We start from the raw sequence: 14,313 nt of genomic DNA, 5'->3' as shown, positions 1-14,313 counted from the left end.
GGGGAGCGGGATGGCCGCCTCGGGCGGGCTGCGGCGCGGCGCGCTGCGCTGAGGGGAGCGGAGCCGAGCCCAGCCGCAGCCGCCTGCAAGGACCATGCCATCGGGAAGGGAGCCGGGAGACCCTCGGCTGCGGGATCAGAGCGGGGCGGCCGCCCTGGCAGCGCCCGGCAGCGCCTGATCCCGCGCCGCGCTGCCCCCTGCGCACCGCCATGGACGAGCGCTTCAACAGGTGGCTGCTGCCGCCGCTGCTGGCGCTGCTCTTCTTGCTCATCGTCTACCAGTATGTGTCGCCCGCCTGCCCCGGCGCCGCCTGCGCCCGCCGGCCGCCGGCCTCCGCAGCCCGCCGTGGGGGGGCCCCGGCGGAGCGGGAGGAGGAGGAGGAGGCGGCAGCGGGTACCTCGGAGGAGGAGGAGGCGGCGGAGGCAGCGGCGGCGCTGCCGCGGCTGGTGGCCAAGTTCCCGTTCGCGCGGGGGGAGCTGTGTCGGCGCGTGCGGTTCGACATGCGGGGCCGCGACGTGATCGTCTTCCTCCACATCCAGAAGACAGGCGGCACCACCTTCGGGAGGCATCTGGTGCGCAACATCCGCCTGGAGCAGCCCTGCTACTGCCGCGCCGGGCAGAAGAAGTGCGCCTGCCACCGCCCGGGCGGCGACAAGGACACGTGGCTCTTCTCCCGCTTCTCCACCGGCTGGAGCTGCGGGCTGCACGCCGACTGGACCGAGCTCACCAGCTGCGTGCCTGCCGCCATGGAGCGCCGTGGCTGCGCCGGCAACCGCACCCTCAGGTAAGTGCCGGCCGCGGGACTCGGCGGCTGTAAGGAGCGGTCGGGGGAAATGAATAAATAAATGATGGTTAAAAAGGCTTATCTCCCACAGGAGGTTCTAGTTTGGGCTCTTTCCCGCCCTGTTACCTGTAGTGCGCTCGCATCTCCTCAAACTTGCGCTGATTCCACCCAGCACATACACAGCTGCCGTTTGCACAGGGCAGCACGGGAGAAACTCTGCTGGGGCTTATGCAAGTTTCTCCGGTCTGTGTGTTGTTCGGAAACTTGTTTTTAACAAAGAGTTACACTCTTCTGCATAAGAAACGTGCCTCTGCAGAATCTAGTGGATGGCTACAGCTGCTGTGTGGTGTAATAGCGGAGTCTGAACTATCCGGAAGCCCTTAAACTCTCTTTCCCCGTGTTTCTTGTTGGCAGATAGGCTGGTTCTCTGCTTGCCGCTGTGTACTGATCGCTCGCTGTATGTGAGAGCTCAGAGTCAGCAGGAGATGTGTATTCACGCTTTGAGCAGGGAGCGCAGTACCATCGAAAAAATAACACTGTCAATGTTCTGTCGATGATCTGACGACAGCGGAAAACTTCTGAATATCATGTGCATGCTGCTTCTCTGCGTTTATCTTGTACTGTGCTTTTGTTGTGTCTCGCAAGAAGTCGATGGAAATGTGGAAATTGTGGAAATGGAAGGGTTGTCAGATGGGTGATCTCGGTACGAGATAGCTGTAGGTGATTCAGTAAGTTTTGGGGTTTGTTCTGATTTATTTGCTATTAAATCAGATGTTCAGGCTAATATTAGATACTCTCTTTATCTGTATGATGGATTTTGGCTGTGTGTAGTGAGAAGTTATGAGTTGAATTTTTGCTTAAACCTTTGAAATGCAACGATTGTAACTTCAACAGCTGTAAAATAGTTAGGAAAAACTTTTTTTTTTTGTTATAGTTTCTTGAGAACTTACACTCTTTCATTTTACTGTCCGTCTTAATTGCATGAATTGGCAAAGTTTAAATTTTCAGTAGGATCACTCACACATTGTGTTTTGTGCCTTGTAATTTAAGAACACACACAGTCCATGACGTACGTGGACTCATGTTCACAGGGTCTGTTCATGAAGATGATAAAATTGATTGTTGTGGCAATTTGAAGGTTATTTGACATGAACCTTTGATGTTCATGCCCTCTCATATAGCAAAGCTAGTCCCATTTGGCATGACTCCAGTCAGTATAATTTGAATTTATCATTGCTGGTTGGGGACTTGGACTGTACTTGCAGAATACTGTTAAGGTAGTTCACACAATTTTGTGTAAAATGTTTAGCTGGAGATAAGTGCACATATTAGTGTGCTAATGGAAGAGAGATGCTGTGAATGTCTTGAAAGACAAAATCACTTGGTGTTAAGTGTACAGCTTTAAGGAATATTCAGTAAACTTGTAATGTTAACCAGGGACATAAGAAGGAAAAGTAATATTCATGGAAGTGTCTGAAAATACGTAATCTGCCACTGAAGTCCTTTTTCCTCTCTTATGAAAAATACTAGTAAGAAAATAAGGGAGTGTTAAATGGAATTGCAAAGATCACAAGTGGGCACTAAAAATGGAGTAGTGGCCTCAGTCCTCGTAAATAAAGACATGATTATGTGAACTAAACTTAAAACTTTGACTTGAATTACAAAGCAGGTCATAGTGATTGGTGGGTAGTGATTTTTTGATTGAAGGCAGACATGTAGTGACATTTCGCCATCACAACTTGGTACTGCTTTCTTAAACATTTGTTTAGTTAGTGAATTATTTGGTTAATGTGACATTGCACTTCTTGGTTGGTCTTTATGTAAGTGAGGAAAGTGCTATGAATAATTATTTGTTGCATTGTTTTATTACCCATTGCTTCTTGTATTACAGGCACCTTTTCACTTTCCCCTTTGTTTTCTCTTTATAATCGTGTAGCTTGACTTAAGCTTTTCAAGGACTGTAAAATGAATCAGATAACCCCAAAGTACAGTTTGTCTCTGCTGTGAATATCTTTGCTCCTGGTAAAGTTGGCATCAAGCCTAAGCTACTCTGCTGGAGTACTGTACTATTAGAGGCATGCATCTAAGCTTTTTTTTTTAAATGTTTAAACTGAGAATTGAGAATGAGGAGACTATGTGTCAAAAATAGGCAAGAAACTAGCATATGTGTCTAACATAAAACATACTGATTATTTTTAAGTCATCCTTTAAAGCTTCTGAATGTATTTGAGGCATTTTCCTTGAATAGCTCAACGTTTCTACTTTCCAGCTATGGAGTCAGAAAATAAGGCTAAATTGGTTAAATATCTGAGTTTTTTCTGAGCAGGACATACTATGTTATGAATTTGGTGCCAAGGTATTTGATCTCTTGTTCCATGTATTTGATGAAGTGAGGATGTTGTTAAGTGTATTTGGGATTATTTCTTGTTTCTCATCATAGCAGGAGAAGCAAAAAAATCTGTGTTTTCTTCAGATCTCTATTTATGTAGCCTGTCTTTTGCTACATAGAGGGAATAAGGGATTTACAGTGTAAATCTCCACATTTGGAAAATTTGCTTCTTACATGGCTGGTAATAGAGTAATGTTGAGTAAAAAATTAAATAAGTGGCTCTCAGAAGTATTTTCTTTGCTGTTTTGTTGTGAACAAGTTAGATTAGGTCCTACCTTTTAATGCAGGTCTTTAGAAGAGTTCATGAAGAAACTAGAATTCATGGGGGAAGGGGTTAGCTGGCAGGGAAAGGAGGGAGTGGATGATAGTCCCAAGGGTCTTAGAAGGTGTGTGAAGCACTACCTTACCTCACCTCACCCTGGGGGTCTTTGTCTTTTATGGGCAGTGTGTTTAAAGATGTTTTACTTCTGAAATCTCCTCAGGGTTTTAGAGAGACTTTATCTCATTTTTTGTGTTTCTGATGTTGGTGTCTTGAAGTCTCAGGTCCCAGGAAAGAACACGGGAGAAATTGCTGCTGTGCCCCAGCCAATTTGAGCTTCTTAAAGCTCAAGCACCAGTTCTAACTTAGGTCTCACTGGACCTTTACCTCTGCCTGAGTTAATAGTATGAAGTGTTCTGTGCTCTCATCCCAGCTTAGGTACTTCAGTAGGAAAATTTGTTTGTCAATGTGTTGGATGCTGTTGTGAAGTTGTAGAACTATCTTTTTTTGGTAGGAATCAAAGTTATCCTTTTGAATGTCATTACTTAAAAAAACCCCAACAAAACAAAACCAGCAACCAAACCAACAATTTTAAACTTTATTTCTTCAGACATTTGCATGTTTTAATTTTCAGGATGCAAGATGTGTTTACAGAGCCAGGCTATTAATTTTTCAGACTAACTTATGGCTTTCACTTTTACAAGAGTTCCTGTCTGGATAGTGAGGACATGGCGAAGGGCAGGGAGCTGATGCAGTTTTAAATTAAATTCTTACTAGCACAGTTTTCAGCTCATCATTTCAAATAATTAGTGTTATCCAAGCAGTGGGACTTTCCCCATGAAGATGCAGTCAGGTTCACTTGGAAGTTCTTGCATCAGTAGCATAGCCCTCCATACATTTAACAGCAGGGTTACTGCTATGCATTGTTGTCTACAACTTGGGTTATTTACTTTGCCTCACAAAAATGGCTGCTACAAAAAAAAAAAAAAAAAGGTAACTGAAACTGGGCTGTAATCGTTTTTTAAAGGAACAGTCTTTTGTGTATTTGCTTTGCTCTCTCAAAGTCATTGAAGTTGATGATGCTTGTGTCTAGCTCCACCTCTGGAACTTGGCTTTCCTTCTGAGGTGCCAAGAAGCTGCGACTGTGGAGTCTTAGCCAGCATTGCTTGAGAAAAGAAAGGGAAGAGAAACGTTGTTAGATGTCTAACCTGGGATGTGAGGGAAGAGTTGGTCTCAAGTCTGAGGGAGTGAAATTATGCTACCTTTGTAGACAGTGGCAAGAAACAGAATAATACAAGCAGCCATTTGGGAGGGTCTAAGGTATGTCCGAGATCTACTGAACTGTCTTCTCGGGGGGGGCATTTCTTCCTTTCACTCATTGCAAGTGATGATTGGAATGGCTAATGCGGGCTTGTTGTCTAAAACTAGATGAGAAGAATTCAACATCTGATGTTGTAGAGATGTTGTCCAAACTGATTGTCTGCCTCTGTTAGGTTACCAGGTAAAACTTGGTGTGTGAGACAGGGCTTGCTTTGCCTCTATACTGTACGTATGAGGGATTGAGAGGGGATCTTAGAAGTCCTAATCAAGGCACATTTTCTCCCTTGCCGGTGTGCCTGCAATATAATTAATAATTATTCATTATTATGTATTACAAGTTTGATTAAACTAGGAAGGTAATCTTTTAAACTACACACTTGAGAGAACACTGCATTGAAAGTGTTGTCTAATTTTCTCATTTGAAAATAGTGAAATCAGACTAATTCTGTAAACCCCATGAGCTTTATTATCAGTGCAGTTTAGTCTTCGAAACTATTGATTTTCATTAATTTGCTTCCATTATACTCTCCATTTCCTCATGTCTGTTTAACTTACTGTGTGCTCTGCTATTCTATAGAAGTATAAATCAGCAGTAAACCCATGAGTCATGGAACTGGGAGAGTTGAATAGAAACTATTAGTAGGATTTCTTTCTTATGCAATCCTTTGTTTGACTACTGAGTGTTTTTAAAGCTCTAGCAATAACAGAGGGTAAGATGGACTCTTTTTTGCAGCCCTGTTAACTATGGTCATCATAAACATGGAAGAGGGTTAATTGAAAATTAAGACTATGCTGGAGGTAGGGGGAGAAGAGAATAAAAAGTCACAAATGTTTAAACTAAAAAAAAAACCAACCCAAAACCAAACCAGAAACCCCAATACATTCTCTAGAATTTGAACCCATTCCTAGTGATATACCTATACCTTATCTAGGATACCTTGGTATTCTCTACTGAAATGAATGTTAGAGCCAATGAGCTCTATAGAGTTGGGTTTTTTATTTGTTTGTTTGGGCTTTTTAATATAAATGTAAGGAACAAGAACTATTAAACAGTTTGCCATGGTCATGGTACTGACAAGGTGGGCTTTTTCCTTCCTTAACTGTGTCCAGTGCTGGATGCTTTAAAAAAACCTTAGTAATCTGCTCAAGGGTTTCATTGTCCTTACTATTGGAAAGTGGTGTGTCTCCCCCCAGTGCTTGGTATGGATCTCATTAATTCCAATTTTAAGCCCATTGCATCTTCTGTCTTTTGAGAAACTGAAAATAAATTGATCCCCTTTTCTTTGCAGTAGCCTGCTGAGTACTTTGGTTCTTAGGAAGCCCTCTTTCAACCTTCCCTTAAAAAGTAACCAAATCCAGCTCATTCAGTGTTTATTGTAGGCCATTCTTCATGTTCCTCCTCTTTGGATTTGTCAGTTGTTTTCTTGAAAATTGATGCTTCAGTGAAGGTCCAGTATTTCATCTGTAAGTGTAGTGCGAAGTGAAGCAAAAAAGATGACTTCGCTTATTCTGAAAGCTGTACTTGTTCCACACTTCAGTGATGCTTGCCTATTTTGCAGTTGCCTAACACTGACTGTTCAACTTGGGATTTAGGCACTATTCATTTTCTTAAAGACTACTACTTGTATTTTCCATTGTCTTTTTATAGGAGTTTTGCGCTCATCCCCACTGGATTTCATTCCTCTTTTGTCAATTTCTTTAATTTGTAAAATTGACTTAGATTTTGATTTTGTCCTTCCTAGCTTTTCATCATTGGCATATTTAATAAATGTGTTTTGTATTCAGCATCCACATTGTTGATGCAAACATTGAACAGAATGAAATCCTTTTGTGACAAATTTTTTGTTTCATAAAGCTCTTGGAAGTGCTTTCCAGGGAGTTCTGCCACTGCCACATCATTTTGTTTCCTAGACAGTAGTTTGGTTTTTTATTTTTTTTCTGGCTTATGGCGCTAACTGGAAATGTTGTCTAAAACCATACTTTTTTTTTTTTTTTTTTAAAGCATTTCCTTCCTACTGTTCCTATTCAAAGTCAATTAGTATATTTTAGAGGGAAGTTAGACTGATTTGATCCAGCTTGTTTGAGATAGTAATGCTGTCTGCTAATCTCTTCTACGCTGTGAAAGATATCTTGTATTAGAACATGTGGCAGCAACTAGCAACTCTCCTCAGCTACTTTGTGCACTGTACTCGTCTTCTGTGAGATTTTCCCCACCCAGAGTCACACACGAATGATTGATGGAGACGGAACTTCTCAGCGTCAGGGTTGTCACAGCCGTAGAAAACTTCTGACCCAAAGCTAAGTCTTGTCTTCAGACTTCTGACGCTGCTGCAGTAAACCTCAGCAGGTTGCCTGAAGGAAGGACTAGAACTCGTGTTAATGTTAGTGGTACTGATAAAATGGTAGTCAGCACTATTCAATTGAGAATGGATTGTGCTGACTACTGTTTCACCCATCCTTACAATTTGCAGATATCTTTATAATTTACAGATCCTTATAATTTACAGGTATCTGTGAAATGTAGTAAGTTTTGAGACAGGGAGGTGCATGTGATGATCACCTGAGCAGCAGTTCTTCTAATTGTCTGTAAGAGAACTTAGTGATTTACCAAAGAAAATTTGGTTGCCCTTTCATGCAAACCTTGCTGCTTTCTTCTTAATATAGCTTCATGTATCATGCAGGGGTGGTTTTTCAGCTTCTTCTGGTATTTTATTCTGGAAAATAGGCTGTCTAATAAGATTTTATTTAAAATGAAGGAGTTATTCTCTTCTCTTGCAGGAGCCATGCAGAGGAACCCTTGGAGAGTAAAAGTGAAGTGTCAGTAGCAGCCCCTCGGGCTGTACAGTGTTATAAGGCACTGCAGCTGTTGGAACTCTCTTGTGTTACTAAGATGCTTTTTAATTTCTTTTAACTACTTGCGTACTCTAGAGTAATTTCCAATACTCCTGAATAGGACATTACTTGAATCCTTACGTAGCTTTGGGGTATGTATTGGTTTGAGGTGGAATAGGAAAAGTTACTGTGTGAGTGGGAAAAGTTGCTGTGTAATACCATTACACCGATAAAGATTAAACCTGTAGACCCAGACGGTGGCAAAATAAAGATAAAATTGTGAGCTTATCCTTTTTTTTTTTTTTTTTTTTTGAGAACTCTCTGTGGAGGAGTAAGAAAATCTTTGCCAGCTCAGCTCCAGTGACCACGAAGCTCAGTGGAAAGTGTAGAAAGCTGGTTGAACTGAATGATTTCCCCCCTCAGGTGTGCTGGCAATTTTTATGTGTTGCCTTCTAAGGCAAAAAGGGTAAAGCATTTCCTCCCAGAGTTTAATGCAGCCATGGTAGTGAGTGAGCTAATAATGTAAAGACTCTGCTGCTCTCTGTGCAGGATGAAATCCAATAAAAGGGAGAGAACCTCTATTCTTTAATGGATTTACTATTGCATTCAACTTTCTGCCTGTTTTCTGGCAGTATTTATAACCAAAATTTCTAGTGCTAAACTATATTGAATGTCTTCAGGTTCCTGGTTGCCTTAGAAGTAACTTAAGAGTTATGTTATTGCTGAACAACAGTCTAATTTGGACTGCTTTTATGATAAATGATTCAGCTTTGAATCAACTATGAATTTAGGGGGAAAAATTAACAACAAAGTATTTTGGCATTTTGTTCAAGATGGCATGGATCTTCTTTCAGAACAAATTCTAGAGTGGCAAAATCAGTAACTCTTGAAGTACTTGTGGTCTGTTACATGATCAGTGCTTGAGATTTTGATGTGTATTGACTAAAAACGTATAAAATGTGTTCTGGTAAGGATAGGTCCTTTTGTTTTCAAGCTCTGAAGATTTTGGTTCTGCTGTGAAACTTGCTATTAGTTGGCTTTATGTGTACTTATACAGAGATCTGGAGTTTGGCCCACAGCTTAAAGTCATCTTAGAAAAAGGAGGAGCGGGGATTGGCTTTAATTAATCATTTAAAATTAATATACTAACCCCCTTATTTTCTTTAAAAGAAGTAATCTGTTAGAAAATGTTTGATGCAGAGTTGATTTCAGATGTATTAGAAGTGTTGCATTACTATAGTTATATGTCAGTTGTGAAAGTGAATAATTAACGCAGGTTGAAGCGTGGCTCGAATGAGTGTCTACAAACTGAGAGGGATGCCAAACCTACTGGCTTAGTAAGGGGAAACTTTGAATGCTGTATGAAGAATAATGTTGGGATGGAGAAAGCAATAACCAGATGCAACTTCAGTTTCCAAAGTCAAAGTATTGAAGGATTGCTGAGACAAACCATGATATTAATAATTGACTTGAGTATACTTCCCAGTTCTGTGAAGTAAATTGGTGAGATGTCTGGATGTGGGGTTCCTGGTGCTGTTTGGTACTGGAAGGAGATGGCCCTTCAGGATGTTAGAGTATGCAGAGGAGCTGACCTCTCTGAGACCAGTTACTTTCTGCAAACAAATAACCTTGAAAGTGAGATGAGTGAAAGAAGGAGGCATACTGCTCAAAACACAAATCGAAAATATATTTTTTTTTTTTTTTTGTTCTCAAATTGTCATCTAAAGTCTGATGTCAGTGGGAAGAGCTCGCTGACTTTCAAATTTTCATTTCTAAGACTTGGGCACATTATGCTTTTAAATGTATGTTTAGGTGGTAATGTAGGAAAAAGCTTAATTATTTTTTCTTTTTTCTTTTTTTTTTTTTTTCCCCTTTGCCCGGGTAGCCTATTTCTAAATTGTTTTTTTGAGCTGGCTTTTGTTTAAGTAGAAAATACTTTTGTATCTCAGTGTTTGTGTATTTTCACACTTGAAAGTAGCTATTTGCAATTATTTACTTTATTTCCATGTGTCTTTGCACACAGCCTGTAGCTGAGAATGTGGAGGTAGGTGGAATAGCAACTGATGGTGTTTGCTTGAGGAACTCCTCAGAGGAGGAGGAGAAAGCAGGTCGAAGGAGGTGATCCTGCCCCTCTACTCTGCTCTCGTGAGACCTCACTTGGAGTATTGTGTGCAGTTCTGGTGTCCTCAACATAAAAAGGACATGGAACTGTTGGAACAAGTCCAGAGGAGGGCCACGAGGATGATCAGGGGACTGGAGCACCTCCCATATGGAGACAGGCTGGGAAAGTTGGGGCTGTTCAGCCTGGAGAAGAGAAGGCTGCATGGAGACCTCATAGCAGCCTTCCAGTATCTGAAGGGGGCATACAAGGATGCTGGGGAGGGACTGTTCATCAGGGACTGTAGTGACAGGACAAGGGGTAACGGGTTCAAACTTAAACAGGGGAAGTTTAGATTGGATCTAAGGAAGAAATTCTTTACTGTGAGGGTGGTGAGGCACTGGAATGGGTTGCCCAGGGAGGTTGTGAATGCTCCATCCCTGGTGGTGTTCAAGGCCAGGTTGGATGAGGCTTTGGGTGACATGGTTTAGTGTGAGGTGTCCCTGCCCATGGCAGGGGGGTTGGAAGTTGATGATCTTAAGGTCCTTTCCAACCCTAACTATTCTATGATTCTAAAGAAAAGAAGCGGCATAGGAGTAAGCTGTGAGCCCAAAGTGAGAGCCAAGTCTGGAAGACAGCAGAAGAAAGCAGGGAGCAGAAATAAAGCTACAATCTTGAGAGGTGAAGGAAGGATCAAAAACTGAAATTTGAAAGGTGTTTGTTTTGTGTGTTTTGTTTTGGTGGTGTTTCCCCCCCTGCCCCCCAAAAAAACTTGTTTGAGGGTTTAAAGCTCTCCCTATGTTCTTCTATACTTGCTGGAAGAGAAAGACATGTACATAATTAGAAACTTCAAGCACAACCTAGTTTGAGATCCTGTCCTACATAGGTCTCTTCTTATTTTGGCACAGGTTTCTCAAGTCAGATAAGTTTTGTAATAATAGACCCAAATGTTAAATTAAGCATCTTCAGCTCTTACACTATAAATCCCCAGTAGCACAGTTGTCGTGTAATACTTTCATCTTTTAAGTAGACCTTAATATTTAGTGGTGGGAGTAGGACCATTATTTTCCAAGAAGCTTCAAATATGAGTGATGAATAACTTCTGTAACTGCAAAAACCTCCATGTTTTCATGCCAGAAAAACCTCTATCAGGCTAAAGCTGTATCTTTTCTGTTGCTGACTTAACAAGGTTCAGATGAGAAGAGTAGCTTTATGAAGTATTTTATGTTGTTCTCTACTACTAGTCATTTGGATTTATTACAGAACCATGTCGGTAGGAAGGGACCTGTGGCAGTAATTTAGCCCAACCCACTGCTCACAAGTCAGTCTGTCTAGAGCAGGTAGCTGTGCAAGTTGCCCAGAAATTGGGCAATTGCAAAATCCAAGGATGGAGTTACAAGAAGCCACAATGTCTGTGAGCAACCTCTTCCAGTGATGAGCCACCCTCATCAGAAGAGAGCTTCTCTTCTCACATAGCTGAAATTTCCCAGTGTCCAACTTGAGTTCATTTCTTCCTCATGTATCACTCTCTGCATCCAAAAAGAGTCTAGATACAAGTTCTATATACACTTCCACATGAAAATTGAACAGACTACTTATTAAGCTACTGTGGAAAAACCTCAAATAATTAGTTTGTGTGTATATATGTGTGTGTATGTATTTAACTTTTTTTTGTGAAGTAAAGGTTTAGAGTCCCTACTTAAAGCCTTGTGTTGCAAACTTCATCTCAACTGTGTTAAAGTTGCCATGTTTTTTTTTTTTTTCCCCAAGCTTTTAAAACCTGAAAATGCCCATTGAAATGGTTTCCTCCACATAGAAAATGTAGCTAAAGGGACTGAAAATAAACTGAAAATAGCTTTTTTGTAAGAAGCCCAGGTCCTCTGTAACACATCAGCTCTTCAGCAAATCTTTTTCTCTTTTGATCTCAGGTCTCCTGCATCTGCTGGTGAAAGCTGGTGGGTCAATGAGCATGTAAATGTATGCTGGGTTTTATAGTGCTGCCTGTGACTTCTGCAGATTGTTTCAGTATTAGTGTATCTCTCTTTTTTTTTTTCATTTTGATTAAACTGTCAGATACCTGACAATGGGATAAAGAATCCTGTTGTGATACAGGTCAGTGGCAGGCATCTGAACTGCTGCTGGGCATTGCTATAGAGTAATAGTAAAACTGATGGACTGTGTCTGACTAACAGATTGAGTGGGAAGCTGAAGTGCGGCCACACAGAACTGCAGCTTTGATTAGGAGAGCAGTAGGAATGGTGGATGTTTATCATTCTTGTTTTATGCTCTGTTACTTGCAGCTCAGTCCAAAGTAGTAGGTAGTTCCAAAGAAAATATTAAAAATAAACTCAAACGAAACATTAAAAATCAAGTGAATTAGGAAAAATTGGTAGCAAGGTCATTGTAATTGCATTGTTGTTTTAAACAAAATCACAAGTTGTGTATCATTGCAGGAGCAAAATTTGTTACTGTATGAATAGAGGATTTTCACTTTGTGCCGTATGTTATCTAAACAGAAGAGTCTAAAAGGACGTGGAAAAGGAAGGCGCCTCTTCCATGATCACATTTTCAGTTTGGATGTTTTTTGTTGGATTTTTTTTTCTTTCATCTGTTACGCAGGTTACATCCTACACTTCCTGTTTACCTTCTTGTCAGCTGGATGTTGCCCATTCTCCCACATAGCTGTCCATCCTGTCTTCCTGGCTCTTTTGCCTTTGTTTTGTATGTTTTTCTTGTGCGATTTGCATTGCATTTGTGTGGTACCTGCTTGCTTTGTGTACAGAGTAAGCTGGTTGGAGTAGTGCTCATCTCTGCTTTGCTTGTTTAGCAAGCTGCAGGCTTGAATTGTTCAGCTGTCTTGAGCTTGTCTGCCCTGCTGAGATTCTAAGGGGCTTTTGGATTTTTAGCTGTTTGGCCATGCAAGGAGTAACATAATTGACTACTTCAATCCGTCCCACATTCTTTAGTTCATTGTTCACTCTGTTCCTAGTAGTACACAAAAACTTGTAAGGAAAACTAACTGTTCTCTTCCCCTCACCTGAAAAGACAGGACAGAAAAGATGCATTTCTGTGTAACTCCTGTTTCTATCTGCTTCTTTTAGGCTGCTGTTTTATAATTGTTCCCTGTGATATGTATTCAGTTTCTCTTAGGATAAAGTATTAAACAATTGCAAGAAGTCTCTATAGCACATGCCCCAGTCTTTGCTCTTATGATTTCTTGAAGAAGAGGGTATTTAAGATTAGAATTGACAGAGTTGGCAGAAAAATTTCATGCTTTACCATCAGCTGTTGGTCAGTAGTACTGAAACCCAGCTCTGCAGTGTGAGCCACAAGCTCAGGGAGGAGGGGAGTCCTTCCCAGCAGGGGAAGGAAGGTAAGTAAGTCCTGGCTTCCTGGCTTTGTCCCCCTGCCACAAAGAAGAAGGAAGATTGCTAATGCTGCTGTAACCTAGGGAAAAAGGTTGATCGTTTGATGGGACTAGAAAGGTACTAAGTAAAGAGGAGAATTTAGGTACAAATAGTGGGGAGGCATCACTGGGGTACACAGAGGGAAAAGTGATTTTATGATAGGAGCATTAAGAAGGAGATCCAAGTAGAACACCTGTTTGCATCAAAACATAGGAATGCACATAGCTCTACCAGGTGTGTTTCAGCTTTGCGGTGGCTTGTTCAATCTCAGTGGTCAGATTTTAATTGCTTTTAAATTTTTGAGAGCTAATTTTAAGCAGTTAACTTATACTTTTTTTATTATCTTTAATAAGGATTTGTTTGCTTTCTGCTTCTTGAATTCCCATCTAGTATCTGAATTCTCTTATTTTTTCTTCGCTTTCCTTCCTTCCCTCTGCAGTCATGGGCTAGAAACTAAGAGAAACAGCAGCTCATGAAAAATGATAAATGTAATGTCTAATTCCAGCAATGTGGTATATAAATGAAGAGAAGCTGACTTTATTATGTGGTTGTTTTCCTTCCCTCCTTTCTGTTTTGAGCCCTTTTATTATCCTCTGACCTCTCAGTTGTATGGTCAGCCTAGACCTGCATGGTACTGGCAGTGGCTGCAGCAATGATTGATGTGGAGACTAAATTGCTAGGCACAGTTAGCGAGTATTTCATGAAGCAGTTAGTCCACAAATCTGAAAATGGAGAAGCAGTTTATGTGGTTTTGACCACTGCATGCAGGATCTGGTTGAAAGTGTTACTTTCAAATAGTTGTCTTGTAAAATGTATTTAAATCTCTTACAGGATCAAACACTGCTACGTGTGAAAATCCCTGCTTTAGGGGTTTTGTTTTTTAGAGAAAACTACTTAAAATGAAAAAGCATATTAAAGGCAATTTATAAAAGTAAAATCTTTGCAAGTGGCATGGGAACTACATGAAAATGCCATGTGGGAGTCTGGGAGAAAATGCATACATCCATCGAAGATAATAAGGCTGAAAAGAAACCGGCATGGCATGGCAAACAGCAGGGTAAGAGAGGTAGTTGAACAAAGCAGTCTTCACCATCTTTTAAAAGGTCAGGTTTTGTCTGCAGGAGCAAAGTACAAAGGTTCATAAATTCTGGTAGGATAAGGTAAAAATGCAGTACAGCTAAGGAAGAAGTTTGAGGAACTATTTGCAGAACCATTGCAGAAGGT

The 14,313-nt window shown here is 41.0% G+C and overlaps 1 protein-coding gene across 1 annotated transcript in view; it reads left to right on the top strand.

The window, feature by feature from the left end:
• Nucleotides 1–209: 209 nt before the first annotated feature.
• HS6ST3 (heparan sulfate 6-O-sulfotransferase 3) overlaps nt 210–14,313 on the top strand; it is a gene marked incomplete at both ends in the record, with an annotated part of 297,766 nt that continues 283,662 nt past the window's right edge. The window contains one exon of the mRNA XM_080612503.1: nt 210–784. Within this exon, the coding sequence (XP_080468629.1) occupies nt 210–784 (575 nt within the window). The remainder of the gene's footprint in view (nt 785–14,313) is intronic.

The sequence above is a fragment of the Psittacula echo genome (genome assembly GCF_963264785.1).
Source record: "Psittacula echo genome assembly, chromosome: 3".
Taxonomy (NCBI): Eukaryota; Metazoa; Chordata; class Aves; order Psittaciformes; family Psittacidae; genus Psittacula; species Psittacula echo.
The sequence above is the reverse complement of the archived record's forward strand: the minus strand, read 5'-3'. Positions and strand labels throughout refer to the sequence as shown.